Below are 20,301 nucleotides of genomic sequence, written 5' to 3'. Positions count from 1 at the left end.
AACAGTGAGCTGACGCAAACCCCGGTACATCACACCACGCCGTTAGAAGTGCACCACGTCGTTCCAGCCCACGTGGCGTTCCGCGCGGAGAAGCCACGTGACGCGGAGAGCCACGTGGGTTAGCCCCTAGACGTGTCCCCAAGCCCGACGCAGGTGTGGCGTGCTGCCGCGTACTGCCGCCTCGCGACCTGCTCCCAGGCAGTACCGTCCTGACGTCACTCCACAGACTGAGCCCCCACATGCAAAGTAACAGCGAAATCCGAACTAAACTCGCCGCACGCGCGCCTGACGGCGCGGCAGCACGCTTCGCGGCGGCGCCGGCGTTCTGAGAGTGGCCGCACGTGTCCGGCGGTAGTCGGGAGCAGTTGGCGAACCGCTCGCGGCAGTCCGAGCGACGGTGTGCGCCCCAGCAACCCGGGATCCATATTGCGCCACCGCCTCTGCGAGCGTTCTGCGAATCCGGTTCGAGCAGTCCCCGGCGTCCGAGCGGCCATCGCCCCGACAACAAGCCTTGCGCAATCAGCCGACCGATCCGGGCAAAAACCAGCGACGGCGATGAGACCATACGTGGAGCACCGGCCCACCCGCCGCCTGCCAGCAATAACGATGCGGACATCAGCCCGCACGAAACAATCATACAAAAGGCTGTATTGACGGGTCGTCGTCAGTGAGGTCGATATTGCGATGACGGCGGCGGCGGCGGTGACGGCGGGGAGACTGCTCCGGCGTCACGGGAGCAGGCGGCACACCGGAGCCAGTCTCGGCGGCGGCCGGCCGCTCAGATGACAGTGACGCGCCACACCAGCAGCTGCCGGTCGCCGCCGGCCACCAGGTACGGCAGCACACTGTGCCAGCTGATGCCGCCCACCGCCTGCAACAGCCGACAGCGGCTGGAGACGGCGCCCAGCTCCCACCGGCCGAGGCGGCCCAGCCGCGGCCGCCGGGCCGGTCAGAGTCCAGACCGAGTCGCAGTCCAGACCGAGTCAGAGTCCAGACCGAACCAGAGTCTAGACCGAACCAGAGTCCACATCGAGTCCAAGTTCAGATCGAGTCAGAGTCCAGAACGTGCCAGAGTCCAGAAAGAGGAGAGAGCCGTCAGATGACGGCAGTGAGCGGCACCAGTAGGGCACGACAGCCTGTTGATAATACGGCAGCACAACAGCCTCTTACCACGGGCGGAACTGAACCTCGGACCATCACAGCTCGGCATAACAGCCTTCGCCATTAGAAAAGAAGGGGGGGGGGGGAGCACCTAGCCGAGGGACAGCACAACAGAATCTCACCATTGGGAGGGCACTTTCAGGCCGATAGGATCTCACCAAATGCTCACCATGAGATCAGCGGTCAGAGGAGCAGCCTGCTTGACATCCAGCTGTGTCACCTTGACCTGATTCAGGCCACAGGTGGCCACGTGCTGTTTTGCGGTCCGAGAGAACTTCACCCTCTGCCCTCCCCCGCTGTGAACGTCGTGCTCCGTCTCGCGCGTGCTGTGGGCAGCCGAGGTCACGGCGAGGTCACACGTCCGTCGACGCGCGCAGCGGAGTCGCCGCTCGGCCGAAACAGCAGCCGCCACACTCGGAATGCAGCGTTGAAGTCACCGGGTGTGCATGTCAGAACACGGCGCCATATGTTTCGACACCACAAGCATTGCGCCCGGCTTGCCGGCGGCTAACTCGTGAGCAATATCGGAGCAGCCAGTCCAACACCAGCACTCAGCCTCGCTCTAGCAAGGAACAATCCAGAAATCTCCGTATAAATGTGTCAAAAGCCCGCCTGTCCTGCCTGCCTACCAAACATGCGCCACTGTTGACCCGACCATGCACTTCGCCTTTCAGTTAGCTCGGGAACGGCTCACTACAGAGACTGACACGGCATCGACCACGCGCCGAGCCCAATTCTGCACCTGTATGCTGCATTTTCTTCAATGCCCACTCTGTAAACCGGCGTCCCGAAATGCATCCAGTTGGGTGTGCAGATGCAAACATAAATTCATGCTACCAGAACCCTGGCTCCTGGCCGGCCTCCTCACGCACAAATCGTCGGCTGCTAAATCGCTGCCCTTTGACCCCGAGCCCCGACACCTGACAAGTCGGCCGAGGTGCCGAGCCGGCGGCGCCCAGATGCTGGGCTGACCGCCGTCCGGCTCGGCGCTGGTTGGTCGGTCTTGAGCGAGGGGAGGAGCAACAGGTAGTGAGGCCAAGAACAGGGTGCGATGGCATGAAAAAATATCGACATCCCTGCCACCCAAGTCCCCGAGTATCGAAACGCTGCCTGGCGGGCTGGCATTGTCTGTTGACCTGACGTACCCAGAACCGTCCGCCCACCTGAGATGACACGAGCCCGGGAGTGTACTGACCTGACGTGACCCCGGGAAGTGCCCTGACCTGACGTGACCCGGGACAGTGTGCTGACCCGACGTGACACGGGACAGCGTGGTAACCTGGCGTGACCCAGGACAGTGCGCCGACCTGACGACCCGGGACAGCATGCTAATCTGGCGTGACCCGAACCAGTGTGCTGACTTGACGTGACCCGGGACACTGTGCTGACCTGACGGGACACGGGACAGCGTGGTAAACTGACGTGACGCGAAACAGTGTGCTGACCTGACGTGACCCGGGAGTGTACTGACCTGACGTGACACGGAAGTGTGCTGACCTGACGTGACCCGGAGCAGTGTGCTGACATGACGTGACCCTGGGAAGTGCGCTGACCTGACGTGACCTGGGTTCGTGTGCCGATCTGACGTGGCCCGGGACAGTGTGCTGACCTGTGCCGGGACAAGTCGAGTGTGATCAGCTTGCTATCATGAACGGTTGCCACCCGCAGCACGTCCGCCGACGACCAGTCGGCGCCGGCCAGGCCCGGCAGGCCCGTGTGCAGGGCGGAGACGGCGGCGCGCGTCTCTGTGTTGTAGAAGGTGACGACGCCCGAGGCGGCGGCCACCAGCAGCTGGTACGGCTCCTCCTGGTGCCAGCAGACGCCCACGCCTGGAGCGCGACACGGGAGGTCAGCAGCGGCACCGGCCGCCATCCGGAGTAGCGGGGCCCGCGTGGGTGCTCCCAGACTGGCCGGTCGCACATGGCGGAATCTGAAGTAGCCACCCCCGCCCATACTGCGCGGCGAGCCTGATTTGCTGAGGGCTATGTTTGTGTTAAACCGCGACACACGTGCCCGACCCACTCGACAGGATGGACTCCTACGCCTCCCTAGTCCGAGAACCAAGGCCGGTGGGAAACGTTCTGAGTACCACGCGACAGCATTGTATAATGCACTGCCAGCCGACGTCGGACAACTAACACTGCAACGTTTCGTACGCGCGGCGAGAGCGCACCTGTGCGAGTGCTGATGTTGTTGGAAGCCGGTGAACGGGTGTCTGTGTGCTATGTGTTTCTTTTTTACCTGCATGCTCTTATCTCCTGTACTCATAATAAGGGGCTGAAAAGCCTCGCTCCATTGCGTGTGACCCAGCTATGGACGTAATACATAATGCATACATACATACATACACACATAAACACCTGGCGTCAGCATCCACGCGTCTCGGCCGGCGGTCCACCACCCACGGCGGCCTGGTGGCGCACCGGGTCCGGCGCACTCACAGGGGTCGTCGGCGGCGATGCAGGCCAGCGGCGTGAGGTCGGAGGCGTTCCACAGGCGGCATGTGAGGTCGTCGCCGACGCTGGCCAGCGTGTGGCCGTCCGGGCCGAATGCCAAGTCGTTGATGTAGTCGGTATGGCCGCACAGAAGGCGCACCTGGCGCGGGCAGGGCAGGGGCGGCGGCGTCAGGCAGTGCTGCAGGACCGAGCGCAGGGGCACGCGGCCAGGGGGGGGGGGGGCGTCCGCACGCGCCGCCCGGCGCCACTGACCAGACGGCTGGGTGTCTGTCAGACAGCTCGGCTCGTCCGCGGAGGCGTGGTGTCGAGAGTGAGGCTGACCCGGGTCTGGGTCGCATCGGGGAGCGTGCTCGCTCCGACTACGACCGCGGCGCGTGGCCGCTGGGCCGGCGCGCGCCCGCGGCGGAGCCAGTCCGCCGCCCTCACCGCGCACCTGCAGCTGGCCGCCATCCTGCCGGCCCGTGTGCTCGAACACGCGGATCCGGTGGTCGGCGCCGGCGGCGGCGAACTTGACGCGCTGCGGCACCTCGGCCAGGTTCGTCTCGGCGCTCCAGGCCAGGCAGCGGACGCGCGAGTCGTGGTGGAACTCGTGCAGCAGCGCGTGTTCCAGTTCGCCGGTGTCGCTGTCCTCCTGGAGAGGGTTGGGGGGGGGGGGGAGGGGGGTGCCACACAGGGTCAGAAACTGATAGCAGCCCATCCAGCAGGTGGACAGCTGGTCAGCCATGGCCGCTAGTGTGGCAGACGTTTCAAAATCGATACAGGGGGCCAACATGCATAGACAATACAGATCTGTATACAATTACCCAAGAGTCCTTAAATAATTGTCATGATAAAGTGATTGAAAAGAGCATGAAGTTTTGCTTCATGTCAAAACAGATTATCACAGCATTCACACTTAATGGCAGAGAAAAACAGACATGCCCTACACCTGGCTAATGCAAACACTGAATCAAGCAAACTGTGAAAGATCACACATGGCAGGCAAGGTGGTGAGCCCGCCTGGTCGGGGCGAGGGACGGGGCGATGCGCGCTTCCCTTCCCTCCCTTGCCCTCTGACCGGCAACGTGATCCTGATGACGCCGACCGATGTGGCGGTGCCATAGACGACCAGGTCGCTGGACCAGGCGAAGCCGGAGACCTCAACGGCGTACACCCGGCCCTGCACGGCGATAGTGAAGGCCTGGGCGGCGGCGGTAGCCGGCGGTCCCTTCATTGCCTCCACTGCTGGCAAAAGGATGCCCATGTTGTGGCTGGTCTGGTGCCAAGGCCCTCTGTGGTCTCAGGACAAAATGTGTAAGTATCATCTTGGAAAGAATGCCACAGCAAGGGTGATTGATGTGGCACAAACATCAGATTCCCAACATGAAGGAATACCTGGTGTTTGATTGAGCTTTGAGGTATTACAATGACTACCATTCATTCTTGAAACATTCTTATTCACTGACAAAAATGGCAAATGTCAACCACTATGATACCCAGCACGGGATGGCAGGTATGCATAATAACTGGTTGGAATAATTATGGCAATACTTCAAGCTGACAACTGTGATATTAGCATATCATGAGTTGACTGTAATAACACATTCTAAGCCAGGCATAAAAAGCCAAATGCTATGTAACATATCACATTTGTGCAGCATTTCATTCTCCAGAGGCCTGTAAAAGTTTTAAATACTTTCATTCCCAAGGTAAATGCATCTACCCTGGTTCAATGTCACTAAGGTATTTCCTGACCTGTATAAGGTTATAGATCAAATGAAAGGAAGATTAAAAGAAAGGATTAAATAAAATAGCAAACATATACATAATAGGCCTGAACTGCACACAACTGTCAATCAAAGCAGCCTTATATAGACTGACTTTCTTTTACTTTGATACCTGCAACTGCATCTGGAAGCCTGAACCACACCAGGTCAATGGAGTATAAACAGTTCAGTTAAGCATCTCATGTCTTCTGAAGTCTGAACATGCATGGTAAGCAGAGTAGCATTAATGCTTGCTAGCAGTGCTTCACAGTTAATGATGCCCATACACCCATAAGAAATCCCAGTTCATACAATCTGTATGATGCTGACATCAGATATAGAGATCAAGGTTTTACCTAAAACTCACACAATGACCTCAAGTAAATTCCACATACATATCAAATCTTGCATTCCTGAGCCCCAACACACTATCTTAAGAGTGAGAATGGTGCTAGAAAATACTCATGCTAAACAAACATTGCAGAAACAAGATATTGCCTGTCAAAATCTGTTTGATATCACATGTGACTTGGGATGTGTTGAGCCACTTCATGAGAAATTCTTTTTAGTTCTTTAGTCAAAGTTCTTTTTTGATGGCTGCAGTTTAGGCACATGTCGATGAAAGGGCCAAATTAATCATAAAATAATTTATGAAGCAGTCATTTATCATAAAAGGGACGACAGCTAACCGCAATCGACAACAAACTTAATAGCGGAAAGTATGGAAGGTAGTAGTGTCGGCTGGGGAACAATGGTAACCACTGGTGTTAAAATGAACTGCAAACCGCAACACATTATTTAAGTGGAGCGTGTCGATAAAGGTGCCGTGACGCTGCTAACAAATTATCCAACAGGAAAATTAACCAAACATACGTATGTACTTATCCACGGAACCCCAAATGCGGCCGTCAGCCGGGTTTCAAATGCTCGTTTGGCTGCGCAACAAATGAAGCGGCTGCGTATGTATAGTTGGGAGACAAGTGCTACCAAATTATATCGAAGGGAAGGTGCACGCGTGTGAAACCGGAAGTACGGGGTTCGATTCCCCGTGGTTTCCACACTTCCTGGCAGAGCGCGAGGCAGATGACACCACATAGCCTCAGCAGCTAAGTGCGTTGCAAAGCCCCAATCACCCAACCATATCGAACTAGGACTAAGGTAGGAACCACCGAGTGCAATAATGGTGGTGAGTTGGGTCTTTTGGGGCGCGCCGACTGCACTGCTCATGTGGAACTCACAACTTAAGTCGCATTCAACAGCGAAATGATGACAGTGGACAGACAAGGTCATTTGATACATATATATATATATATATATATATATATATATATATATATATATATATATATATATATATATATGGCGGGAATCCGACGTCTGTAAGAAAATTGAACATGTGACCGTCTCTGCCGCACCCGACTAATCGCGGGGGTGCCAGAGTATCCGGTGCACGGCTTCTGGCCCAAAATGACCCGCGCGCTCCAAGGTGATGTGGCACATTCTATCCAGACGCGTCGCGTGTGTCACGGCCCCCACAGCAGCGGCATCGTGGCCATTCCTCCCCACTGAGTGAGTATCGGTGGCTAGAGTGCACATGCCATACTCTGAGGGGCACATCACCTCCTTAAGGCAAGATGTGAGTCGAGACGGTCAGAGCTCTGGCCACCTGGACAGCCACGGAAGGCGGGCTGAGCGTGGTCTCATTATAATCCTTCGGTATGAGGTTAATTCAACGACAGGCTAAGCAGCATGGGGATCCAGGGACGTGATTCGTTGATCGCCGTGTCATTATCACGTACAATCCACAACAACTGTGTGTTCCAGAGTCTGCTTGAGATCTGGCACAAGATATCGCGCCACATGAGTACAGCATCAGAAGATACAGCGTAGAAAGAGATCAAGTGATCGCGACAAGCTGGTGGGTTCGGTTTACACCTACACCATAACCTTTACCAAGGACGCAACCAGGCCTTGATCGTTACTGGAGTCCATTTCTGGGAGTCCATTTCTGTTTTCGTAAAATCTTGCATAAGTGCAGGAGCGTTTCAGAAAGTGGGGGTTACGATGCCATTTTCACGCATTTTCATCCTTTCCATGCGTCACCAAAGGGTCAATGTCTAGCATTCTCGGGAAGTGCTGGTGCCATGATGCCAGCGGAACCACCCGCTTTTACGTTTATGTCACTTTCTATGGACAAAACACAGAAAATAGCAAATATATTTTTTAATTTCATGGGGCCTGGTTCACACTGACAGCAGAGCCGATTTTCTCATGGACTTGGCATATACAAACAAGTGGCGCCCCATTAAAATGCGACTGCAACGCTGGCTCTTGGCCTCTGTCCTTGTCGCAACATTTCACGGCGGCTGGCGACGTACGCAGAGCCTATTTTGACATGCTAATGGGGAGGATAACCTTCATGGTGACAGCTAAATCCCTTCCCCCGCAGGGGAAACCTTTATTTATCGGCAGCTCACACCCGACTGGGTCTTATTGGAGTCGGAGTGAGAGGGTATGGTCACTGGCTGCATTTTTCTGCATCGGCCCAAAGTGTTAAGCACGCATGCAAGCAAATAAGGAAGCTGCTTTTAAACAAGAAAAGAAGAAATCCAAAAAGTGTGCGAGGAGCCGATTTTGACACGTTAGACAGGTCAGAGAGAACAGGACAGACAGACCGAGTGAAACAGAACAGGTCAGACAGAGCAGGTAAGACAAACAGAAACGTCGGCTCAACATTTCTTGCGCGCCGCAAAATAACGTGACATGTCCTCAATGTTACTGGCACGTGTCCATGTCTGTCAGCTGTAAATTTGATTGGCGTAGATGTGTCACGAAATTTGGGCGGGGCTTTGGCCAACAGGCACTGTTCATGTTAGTGCCTATTCTGCTAGACTCCATTCTGATCGGCTCAGTTTGATAAACACCTGCGACCGTAAGCAAGATGGGGCTGACCGCGTAAAAGCGCGGCGAACCCAGCTGGCGGGTAAACACACAATAAATAGTTCCGAACATAACGAACGCGACACCACGCAAGTAACATCCAATTGCATGTGGGATCTGACCTAATACGCTGGGATCTCTTCGCTTGGGGACAAATTGCTTCCGGGAGCAACGAATCCTCTAAGGGGCTTTGCAAGCGAACGTGATCTATCTCTCTGCTCTTTCCATGCAACATCATAACGCTTATGTTACATTTTGTGGTCTCTGTGGTATCTAACCGCTCTGGATGCACTCACTGCACAAGGGGTGAGACGGCCGACTACCATACGCTTATTGTTTTTGATCCAGCTCCAAGTATGCACAAAATATAGAGCTACGTCAAATCAGAACCCTACCAAACGGCACCGTACACGCAACTCTATTTACGATGCTCATCCTATGCCTTTTCGTATTCTTTTTTTGCTCCGAACATGATCGAGGGTAGGAGGTTAAATGTGATGACTTTTCCCTGCAAAGCATATTTTGAATATTTACCATCGGTTTTGCTCCCCTCAAACGTTGAACATAGACGAAGTGAGATGGCACACCTACAAATGCTCGTCTGTTGCGTGGTCCAGCGCTAATCCGGGCAAAAATCGACCGCTTTGCGAAAAACACGCCATGAAATGATGCCAGAGCGGTGAACCTCAGCAAAACTTTCCTCAAATGAATAAGTGTGGACACGATTTTTGAGAGGTTGTTTTCATCCGTTGCTGAACTAGTTCAAGGATATCAACTTCCAGTTATGGGCATTCCATTCTTTTTTTAAAGAAGCGTCCAGATATTCAAAATGCTGTGCTGCCTAGGACATTTGACAACCCCTGGGGCTGGCAATCAGTGCATTCAGTGTCTTTTGGCCACTGCAAGGGTTTTGCTATCCCAAAAGTGTGGACACACCTTTTCGAGTAAAAATACCATGCCACATATATCCTGCGGCAAAAGATGCAGGCTATCTGGCGCCATACTCTTGCATTTCTGATACGATTGAAAGTTTGCTTTGAAGTGCCAAATATCTTCCATAGACACAGTTTTCCAATTGGAGTGGAAGCTCTCGGGCACCCGTCTGGGAGTCGCCAAATTTGTATGTGACAACATGAATTCTTTAGTTTTTTGGTGCTATTACCATAGCATTTCAGTTACTATTACACTCCGCATGCAGCATATTGATGCGGAAACTTGTCGCTGCTGACTGAGTGAATGCGCTCATTATCCACCACTTGGCGATGCTCTTCTCGATCGTCGTCCCTCATCTCCTCGTCTTCATCTTTTCACTGTGTTTAGTTCTGTTTTGGACCCATAAGTACGTGAGGTGACCGACGTCGGCCTCATGCGTTGCAGTGCCATGTGCTACGTGCAGCGACTGCTTCATGCCACTGCTGGTGTCGTCTGCGATCTCGGGATCCTGATGATTCTTGTCATTTCTTGACGTGATAAGTGGGGGCAGGGATGGGGTTGAGAGAAATGTCTCCGCACTCGGCCAAATCCCCCTCCCCTCCCGAACAGATCTCCAAACCCACTCACAGCTGTTAAGGCTCTGTTCTTGCCCGTTTTGACCCCCTTTTACTTATTGCGGTGTTGCGAAGCATACTCTCTTAGAACCTGCAAGGTTCTAAAAGAGTAGTTCAACAACTTCTGCAAAAGTTGTCTCTCATTAAAACGAAGGCGTGCAAATTTCTGGGTTAATGCGACAAATGAAGGTATGAGCGCCTCAGCGCTAAATGAAGCGCTGCTTGGTATCCGCTGTAGTCTCCCGCGATACCGCGCCGTTGCAGCCTGTGCCTAACATTCGCGAAACACGCCAGAGAATGGGTGATAGCAAAGACGCTGCTGTAGCAAATCCATAAAAAAATGCCGAAGGAGATGCCTTCAAAATCCTATATGATCTCGCCCAATAACAAGTCATATTGGGACCGCCAGGCCACACCGCAAACATATTACAAAATCATAAATACTCCGAATGCCGCAGTTTACTTTCTCACAAGGTCCTTTGTTCTGCACAGGTCCACAAAGCAGCGGCCTTCCGAGCAGGGACGTTTACGCTCCGGTAGGCTATCTTTGAGCCCGCAATGCCCCACGAAATCCCCCGATGGCTACTGGGTCACAATCAAAAGCATGCTTTGTATCAAAATGATGCTAGAGGCTCAAATGTGGATAGTGCAGCTGCAGGCAGCCTTCAAGAATCATCTGTTTTGAATGTCAGGTAATATCCATTTGTGTTACCAAGCATTTGACAATATCATATCATCCCGAGCTGCTTGACATTTTTTCCGAATAGTAGTATCACAGACGAGACCCTGTGGTGGATAGCATCTGCCTTTAGTCAACTCAAACTTAATATCTTAAATGGGATGTTGCACATTTAAAGTTCTTGAAGCGAGCATCAGATATGATGATACGAGGACACTTATAATTATCGGCATACATTTTATGTCAATAAGACTGCTCTAGGCAACACAGTTATCTGTTCAGCAAATATGTTCATCAATGCGTCATGGTTTGATTACGTCATCGCACCTTGCACAACATTAATTAGGGGCCAATTGATGGCCGTTATATCTGGAGATCGTGCTCACGAACGCCAAATATGAACGTCCTGACGACTACATTTTTCGTGACCTTGATCGCCGCATGTGTTATGAAATGGCAGGATTTTAATGACCTTATTATAACTCCATGAACGCAAAGGTGACTTCGAAACATTCTCACCGACATGCCTTCCCTCATTTTGGCGGGCATGTAGCTCAGCAACTCGAGGGGTTTGGGTCTTAAGCAAGGCAGGATTGTGAGCAGCACCAATGGCCTCAATATGGTATTTCAGTTCAAGACCCAACCTAGATGTAGACCACTTAATTTAGGCTTCGAGTAATCTCTCAAGGTAAGACGATTCTAAAACATCGTCGAATCTCTCGTGACTGCTTTTTCTAGTCAGCCTGAACCTGCTCCCGGCCGGGGGTCTCAGACAACCGCGCTCGGCCAGGGGGGGGAGTTGATTCGCCCTGGGATCTCTAACTTTAAGGCGTGCAAGACAGACTAATGTACCGTTGTAAAGATCTCATCAAATTACGTCAGAATGCACGACACATTTCTGACCTTAGGTCAAATTTGAGATCGTCAGAGTTGACGAAAGAAAAAACCGTTCGTTTTATAAATGCGCTGGAAACATGTGTTAATACGTCCAGACGGACCTTGAGGGCACGCAAGTAAGCGCAGGGTTAAGACTGTAGGGTGTCCATTCCAATAAGTTTGGCTCTCCCACAAGGTTCAGGTCAGGTCAAGTAAGGTCAAGTCAGGCCACCGTTCAAAATTGGTCTACCAGTATCATGCAAGAGCGATACCTTTTTTGTTTACATAAATACCTACATGTTTGCAATGTATACATAAATATATATATATATATATATATATATATATATATATATATATATATATACACACGCGGACACCCGCCAGGCAGTAGCGGTGCCCCGGTGACGTGCGGCCGAGGTCGGCGCCCCTGACCTTACAGCGTGACACGGGCGCGGCCACCTGGCAGCGTGTCGAGCAGCCAGGGAGTGGTCCGGTCGGCCGCTCGAGGCCCCTTACCGGCGGATTACTGCTAGGGCCGTCCAGCCTACCATCGAGCTCGACGCCGCTTTTTTGTCTCTGTTCTGGCAGTTAGTTTTCGCACACGTAGCTTTTCCTTGACTGAAGTCACGCCCTACTTCATGCAGCGTACAACGCTCCTCATAACGGATAAGGCTGAAATCAGCCTTCGCTATTTACGCAATGATGATGTTATCTGGACCTGGAGGCAGGACATGATCTATGCCAACTATCCTTGCACGTGGTTGGCAACTTGCTAATCCTGGCGACGCGGTCATGCTTTTGCTGTGTAGACAGAGTGACTCGCGGCAGATTTTCGAACACCGCCAGTGGGACAGCGATTGAATTAAGCATCCGGAAGGATCAAAGACAAACGAAAACGGCTCAAATTAGCGGAGATTGGTGGCCGATGCACGCAGCCCCAGACGGAGTCAAAACAGCACGATACACAATGGATGTGGAGGGAGCACACGTCTACCGTATCGCTCGCTTTGAAATATACAGGCAGTTTTCAGGCGTACGGACTTCTCAACATACTAATTTTTGTGCAAACTTTAATGCGCTTTTTGGTTCGTGTTAAGCATAACCATATCATGTAAACTAACAATTGCTATCATGCCCCTTATTACCCGCATTGTCAACAGATACTAACGGCATCGTAATGCTACGGTAATTATCTTTCAGGGACATACGGCACAAGGCTTTGCTCTGGCCTTTGCGTTTGCACTTTGTAGGATCTTTACTTCATCATAGGAGCAACCGAGCCAGATTCTTGTCAGGGCGAAGTGTGGCATTCAGATGTCCTCATCGTCGTGTATACTTGGAATGCTATCAGCACACTACGACAAAAAGCCAACAAACGGCTTTTATTTCTTCCACTCGACACGATCTACCGCAGGAAATGATGCTACAACGTCCATAACGCATTTGTTGGACTAGTTGCTAATGACATTACTAAGATTCATTTCCATGAATACTAATCCGATGCATTAACGTGGCATTGTTGGATAAATATCATGCACATTTACCGGCAAAGGTTACGCACTATTCAGCATCACACACTGCTATACAGCAGTCTCCTAGGCAGCACAGCCTTTGATTTGACCATACGTGTACAAGCAAAGAGGCCTGTGATCTTTTGACAGCGGAGAGTGGCCTGGAGATGACCCCTTGAGACGCCCCTTCCTCCGGTCCCCGTGAGCCGTGCCGGGCTGACCTCGCGGACTGAATGTCAGTGCCTGATCCCATGCCGCAAACTTCTCCAGGCCAACAAAGGATGTAAATGTTACAGGCACACCCCGTGCAGGTCCCCATACACCTTAAACACAAGCCATTTGCCATCATAGTTCATTGAAGCGACAACCAGGTGGGATGACCGAACAAACTCGATAACGACCCGCCGGCCTTTCCGGTCCCCCGGGTCGGACCAACTTTTGTATGTCTGGTGGTGACGTGCCCCCCGTCTGACCGCCCCCTGACCGTCAAGCTTAAAACGTTTGGTGTTATCCACTCTTTTTATTCACCACACGGTTATGCCACCTTATATTCCAATTGTTTGAGGGAAATTGTCTCAAGCACAGCCGCATAACGAAATGATTTCTTGTATGCCCACAATGGTGATCCACAACGCATTTCACGTTGTCTGAAAACGTCTTTTTTGAGCCCTGAAACCACCTCTGCCATGAAATATGTTTAACATTGCAATAATCACACCAATTGGTTTCTCTCGTAAACGCCCGGCAGTGGTGTTATTTGATCACCAACATGACATGACGGACAAATTTCAACGGAAGTCCCTACCAATGCTGCACAATAAAACCACCCCCGCCCCTGCTATGTGCCAGATATTTTGACCTAATTGCGAAGACACTACTTCTAAGAAAAGTCAGAAGGGTGCAGTAACCAGCCCCAAAACAGTTTGGAAAAGGCAGCAAAAGCCGAAGGGGTAGAGGAATACGTTCCCGCTCCAAATCAGGTTGCATTCTGAATTATGGAAGAGTTTCAGTAAATTGTTCATCAAAACATGTTGCTTTGCGCTGATATTTGTAAGAATGCTATGATTTTTATTTCTTAAGATCTTTTTAAAGATTTGATCCGAACCCTCTAAGTGCATGGATTTCTGGGATCAGAGCTTATGCCAAGCGACGCTTGTTGTGTGAGCCCTGATCGCTACCACCCGATCGCGCAATTCCAGGCAACGGCAGAATTTAGTGGCCAACGTTTATCGTGCCGCAATGCTCGGCACGGTCCGTCCTGCCCTATGACGTCGACTGACCCTTAGCGCGACATCTGCCACTGGCTGCAGGCCATACCTGTCAAGGCCAAACATCGAACTCCTAGAGCGACCTGAGCCGAACCTCCCCACGGGTGGGTGGATCGAAACGCAGCCGCGCCAACCAACTGAGCCACCGGGACGGCCGAATGGCAATAATAAAAGCTGGAAAAGCAGAGGCAGTACCTAACGTATTATTTGTAACAAGTCATTATTTGTGAGTGGTATTCTACCAGACATTTCGTAAACGTTTTACCTAACGCTCGTGACCACATCCGCAGCTTTCACAAATATGTACTAAATCCAATCTGTTACCTTTTCTCTGTTGACAGTCATGGGTTTACACCACCCTTGACGTACTGACCAGTGAAGTACTGACTACGTACTACGTGAACCCATATAGTGGTTTTACAACTTATTTCAACTCCCACCATAATCACCTGTTCTGAGCCCATTCCAATTCCAATAACATCCCCTCTCTCATCTTCCGACCACACTATCCCTTTCTTATTCGGGAAAGACGACGTTTTCAATTTGCTGAGCGTCAAAGACTCCGAACAGTCTCATCAAGCAGGCCAAACCGTTGGCAATATGTTCCCTGGCTCTGCGCTCAGCGGCCCTGAGAAAAACAACACCTGCATCCCTGGTACGCTTTTATTATCCAAAACAAGACCGTAAAGCAGGCAAACGGAGCCCTCAGCATGCGTGGATGACCACCCCGACCACGCAAATCGCCTTTGTATTCAGACAGCGACATCAACCGGGCCGCGGTGGACAGAAGGCGACCACACCGCTGGTCAGCCTTCCAAGGCACCCGATCAGCTGGAGTTGGGGGACATAACGTCGCAGGCCAGCACGCTGGGGATTATCACCGCTGGTGCGCATAAGGGGCCAGCCACACTGGGGTTATTTTGCTGGCCCGGGAGTTGACCACCCCTCTGGAATTAGCGTGCGCATGGAGTGATCGACATTTGCACCACCTGGCACTCATCGTGGCAATTTCCGCACCTTTCTTTGTGATGACGCCATTTCCCGCACGCGCCCATATGCAACACATTTCCAGAGGGGGGGGGGGGGGGCGGGGTGGCATCATACGGCCGCACTAGGCCAGCAGTCTGTACCGTGCCGATGCGCCACCCAAATATGAAGGCAATGCCAGTGGCCAGGAGGTGATTTATCATCTGCTGTTAGCACCTATTGCAGATAGTGGATAGAACTTCTGTTCTATTGTGTTTGAATACAGAGCGTTTTCGCGGGTTATAGGACCTCCCGGACGTTGTAGTACATAGATACAGTTTCCGTTTCCGTTGTTCCGTCCGTATAATATAGTTTCTGTTTTATAGTTTCCGCACGCAGGATTCATACGTCCCGTTTATTTCATGTCCTCATATATGTCCCCATTATTCACTACGTGATAATCACGTAGGCATTGCTACAAATGCTCGAGGATTCTTCATGAGTTGTGAGTTTCTGTGATCACACGAAGCGACCTTCCATATGTCAGGATGTACTGGTATTACGACATTATCAAGCCAACATCGGTGACGCTGACAAAACTCAACGTTTCAAGCTATGCTCACGATCACAAATGAGCGCAACTTGGAACGTTCAGATGTATTCACATCGCCAGTACTTGCCTGATAACAGTACTTACTATCTTACCAGTACTTACAGTACTTGATCCACTACCAGTACTTACTTGTCGTTTGCCAGTACCCTATGATGCGATTAAGGACGGTGGCTGTCACCGCGACCAATCTGCGCTTATAATGCCTATAAACCAGGATTTCAAGCTTCAACATTTTTGCTTGTGTTGAGATAAGTCTGGACAGACCATGTATCGTTCCAATGAGGCACGGCAGGCCCGCCCTACTGGAAAGAACCATCAGAATTACCTTATCGGGAGCGCCATGCCGGCTGCCATGCGAACTGACGAACAGTCGGGACATTTCTGATCTAGCTGTTCTGAATGCTTACATGACTTAGTAGATCATGAATGTGGCGAGCCATTACAGAACTGCTGGACTTGAACAAACTTTGAGAACTACCTGTTCCTAGGCACGATGCTGACTTCCAAGCTTACGGGCCATTATGATTGGATCCAGTTTAGATCAAGTCACTATTTTGGCATGGTTGTTGCAATGCTGCACCAATCACCATTAAAAAGCGTTTATTTGTTCTACTTCAGCCTGTACTGCACACACGCCAGCTTGCTGAGCCCGCCTGCCGACCCTCACCGTGCATGTTATGGTCAGGCGCTCCAGCCTGCCGACCCCCACCGGGCATGTTATGGTCAGGCGCTCCAGCCTGCCGACCCTCACCGTGCATGTTATGGTCAGGCGCTCCAGCCTGCCGACCCTCACCGTGCATGTTATGGTCGGGCGCTCCAGCCTGCCGACCCTCACCGGGCATGTTATGGTCAGGCGCTCCAGCCTGCTGACCCTCACCGGGCATGTTACGGTCAGGCGCTCCAGACTGCCGACCCTCACCGGATATGTTGCGGTCAGGCGCTCCAAACTGCCGACCCACACCGTGCATGTTACGGTCAGGCACTCCAGCCTGCCAACCCTCACCGTGCATGTTACGGTCAGGCGCTCCAGACTGCCGACCCTCACCGGGCATGTTACGGTCAGGCACTCCAGCCTGCCGACCCTCACCGTGCATGTTATGGTCGGGCGCTCCAGCCTGCCGACCCTCACCGGGCATGTTATGGTCAGGCGCTCCAGCCTGCTGACCCTCACCGGGCATGTTATGGTCAGGCGCTCCAGCCTGCTGACCCTCACCGGGCATGTTGCGGTCAGGCGCTCCAAACTGCCGACCCCTATCGCGCATGTTACGGTCAGGCACTCCAGACTGCCGACCCCCACCGGGCATGTTGCGGTCAGGCGCTCCTGCGTGCCAACCCTCACTGTGCGTGTCATGATCAGTTGCTCCAGCCTGCCGACGCTCACCGTGCGTATTACGGCCAGGCGCTCCAGCCTGCAGACCCTCACCGTATATGCAGCGGCCAGGCGCTCAGACCCACAGTTCGACAGTGTTCATGTTACACCGCGTTTGCCGTGGATGCTTGGCCATGGTGGACAACTGACAGTTCAGGCGCCGAAAGCCCGTGTTCTGGGCGAATGAGTTCAGAAGTTGTCTGAGAGTCTCGCCACCTGGCATGCCGCTTCAGTCGTCACCATCTGCCGGCCTAATACGACCTCTCAAGCGGAATGCGACTGAAACCCCACTCGTCTGACCACTAACTGAAGGTCAGACACGGTAGAACGGCGTTGCAGCCGAACTTCTGGGACCTCGGCGGGGTATATCGTATGCATTATGCCTTATTAGGGATCGTAGACGCTTTGTTAAAAGCTTCCGCTGAATTCCGGAAAAGCTCTACACTTCATGTCAGACCATTCGATTCATGGAAAGCATTACTGGAGTATGTTAAGAGCATGTGAAAGCAAGCTTGTCAAAGGAGACCACTGTATGATGAGTTATTGAAAAAGGTGAATTTGGGATTTCACCACAGCTGGGACAGTGCTCAATTAACTATACTTAGGCGTGAGTTTCTGACATGTAAGAAAGCCATCATGGAAGCAGGCATGAGGCCAATGCTGATGACATGGTGCAGCTAGCGATCCTGAAGCGATATCGGTGGGCCCCACCGGAATGCATCTTATTGTTATAAATGGGACGACTGACGTTTATGAACGGCAAAAAAAGACATAACAGAACTAGGTATATTGTTAGCCACCGTAATGTTCACTGACTACGATGTAATCGGTCGTGGCACCCAAGGGTCAGCGTGTTAGTCCGAGGGCGGGTCAGTCTAACCGTCCTCGGCTTGCAATTGACAACTTTGTCCACTTCTGTCCCATACCCATTATTAAGCAGTCATGATATCAACAAACATTATGTACACTATGAACACTTTTCAGCGGTTTATATTAAATCCCTCGCGCAGGTAAACGTTCCGGATGGTTCCAGGCAATCATACAATGCAATTAAACGCCAATGCAGTTATCATCTCATTACCCTATAAGAACGACTAAAATACACTGCAAGCATCACTAACGATGGAACTGCGTCAGGTTTGCACCCCTGCCCAGACTTACCTTGCTAATGCAGGGGACACTTTCAGCCATGTCGAAGCCGTGCTGGTCGGGCCGCCGCCGCGCCTGGACGCCCCGACAACGCCGTCATGCGACTGGTTCCAGACAGCGCTGCGCGTCTGCCGGAGGCGGCAAGCTAACTCTGCCGTCGGTATTTGATGACATAATAAATGTATTGTTATATAAAGTCACCCTCCGCGTAGCAAATGTGCAGCTTCTTCAAGTGCGGGATCCATCACGATGTTAATGATTATGACCGGCATTACATCGTGTGCACTCATGCTTTGGTCATGGTTTACGGCGTTAAATTTTGCAGGTGCCTCTGGATGCCTGCCAAAAAGTTTGGCAATGCGACGGAGCCAGAATTGAAAATTAAAGCTCTGTTTTCATCTTATAGTATCAATTTGCATCTTGCGCATGCAATGGTCTGTTCTATTTCGATCTTATATGGAATTCTATACATTTTCATTTGGTTCGAATTGCAGAAGCACAAAATAAAGAAAAGCATTGCGCTGGACAGAATGCAAATACATTGCAAACTTTTCCGAGCAATGACAACTAGCCATCATTTACGTAAAGGAACAGAAAAAGATGACCCCATGTGCACCACCAAATATTCCTAGCCGTTGGGATCCCTAAAAAAAGAGAACGTACTGCCTTTCCACAGCTAAGATGAATCTAGCCCAAAAATCCGGCGTGCTTTTGTGCTGATTGGGCAGTACGCTGTATATATTTATGTGAATGCAAACTGCAATCATGACCGTTTTTAAAAGCTAACGTAATACAGTACAGTACGCGTCAAATGTCTTTCCATCGCTACCGCGATGAATGAGACAGCACTTCAGCGACTGTCTCATGTACATACATTATATATATATATATATATATATATATATATTGGCATATTATTACACATATATATAGAATATATATATCCATATATATATACACACACACACATATATATATACATATATGTATATATATTATCTATATAATATATAATATTATATATTATATATAATATACAACCGTGAACGTTCCCTTTATGCTGCTTTTGAGGCACTTTCATTGATTGGACGGTTACGGCTGTGCTTAGCCAGGTATATTTGTGTTTGTGTGAGGCTGTTCTTTCCGCTGCTCCCTTTGGGCTTTGGCGGGGCGCAGGTTTCCGTCACGTTGGCAGTTCGGTGGTATTTCTCTGCCAGAATAAAATTAATTTTTTTTTTTTAAGATTCAACCAAAGTAGCTAAATAACAACTCAGCATCATGCACACATCAGTATACTCAACCAAAACACTTCACCGTGAAGTTTTGTTCTCATGAGTCGGAGGAGTCGAGTTGAACTGGTCAGTGGGAAAGACAAATTAAAATAAGTCGGAGCAGTAGCCGAATCAGTTTTGGGGGGAAGGCTGGAATCACACAGTCGTCTGACGTCTAGGTACCGGCTACGAACTCTGTTACGATTCTGGCTGCTTATGTCGCGCCAAGGCATCATACGTGTCATTTCCATCATTCAATTTTCAACACATACATTTAGCCCAATAATTGACATGCATCGTCTCACTTTCATTTTGTTACCTATAATCACATCATCTGCATTTTTGACTTGCTCACTTCCGCCATCTCTTCCGATGATCCGACGCTTTTTTAACGGCCTGTCATCTGCAGACAAGCCTGCGGCGGCTGGATTTGAGATTACCACATGACGTCAACAGATCATCGAACGCAGGCCAGACAGCCGCAGTCATCAAACGATATGGGTGTCCGACCTAAATACGCGCTGCGAAGTTTGTGTCTTGAATCTGTGCGGACGGTCAATATGAATATGGAAATCACCCCTGAAAAATGAAATAAGGCTCATGTGGCGAGAATAAGAGAGTAAGTAAAGTGTTAATAATTAAAATGCACATATGCGGTAAGAAGTACGATAGGTATTAGATCTCTCCTGGTAGATCAGTTCCAAAAAGCTCAAGATAATCGGGCGTACATGCGGCCCATGCTGATTT

General features: G+C 51.0%; 1 protein-coding gene across 1 annotated transcript; it reads right to left on the bottom strand.

Moving 5' to 3' along the window:
- Positions 1-633: 633 nt before the first annotated feature.
- Positions 634-6,280, bottom strand: LOC119109690 (nucleoporin Nup37). The gene is made up of 7 exons (XM_037233422.1): positions 6,236-6,280; positions 4,675-4,838; positions 4,051-4,248; positions 3,603-3,756; positions 2,771-2,990; positions 1,331-1,487; positions 634-871 (listed from the first exon to the last, which is right to left on the bottom strand). Exons 2-7 carry the CDS (start codon positions 4,828-4,830, stop codon positions 779-781), a joined length of 978 nt encoding a protein of 325 aa, XP_037089317.1. The 5' UTR covers positions 4,831-4,838; positions 6,236-6,280; the 3' UTR covers positions 634-778.
- Between the last annotated feature and the right edge of the window lie 14,021 nt (positions 6,281-20,301).

The sequence above is a fragment of the Pollicipes pollicipes genome, unplaced genomic scaffold (genome assembly GCF_011947565.3).
Source record: "Pollicipes pollicipes isolate AB1234 unplaced genomic scaffold, Ppol_2.1 Scaffold_2555;HRSCAF=2994_pilon_pilon_pilon, whole genome shotgun sequence".
NCBI lineage: Eukaryota > Metazoa > Arthropoda > Thecostraca > Pollicipedomorpha > Pollicipedidae > Pollicipes > Pollicipes pollicipes.
This window is presented reverse-complemented; position numbering and strand designations above follow the sequence as displayed.

What these genes read in the sequence shown, in the direction of transcription:
- LOC119109690 (XM_037233422.1), bottom strand. Translation starts at nt 4,830, where the DNA reads ATGAAGGGACCGCCGGCTACCGCCGCCGCCCAGGCCTTCACTATCGCC. An exon ending in CTCGACTTGTCCCGGCACAG is followed by an intron (nt 1,488 to 2,770) that starts GTCAGCACACTG and finishes GGCTGCCCACAG; the next exon opens with CACGCGCGAGACGGAGCACG. An exon ending in CTCTGACCGCTGATCTCATG is followed by an intron (nt 872 to 1,330) that starts GTGAGCATTTGG and finishes CGGCTGTTGCAG; the next exon opens with GCGGTGGGCGGCATCAGCTG.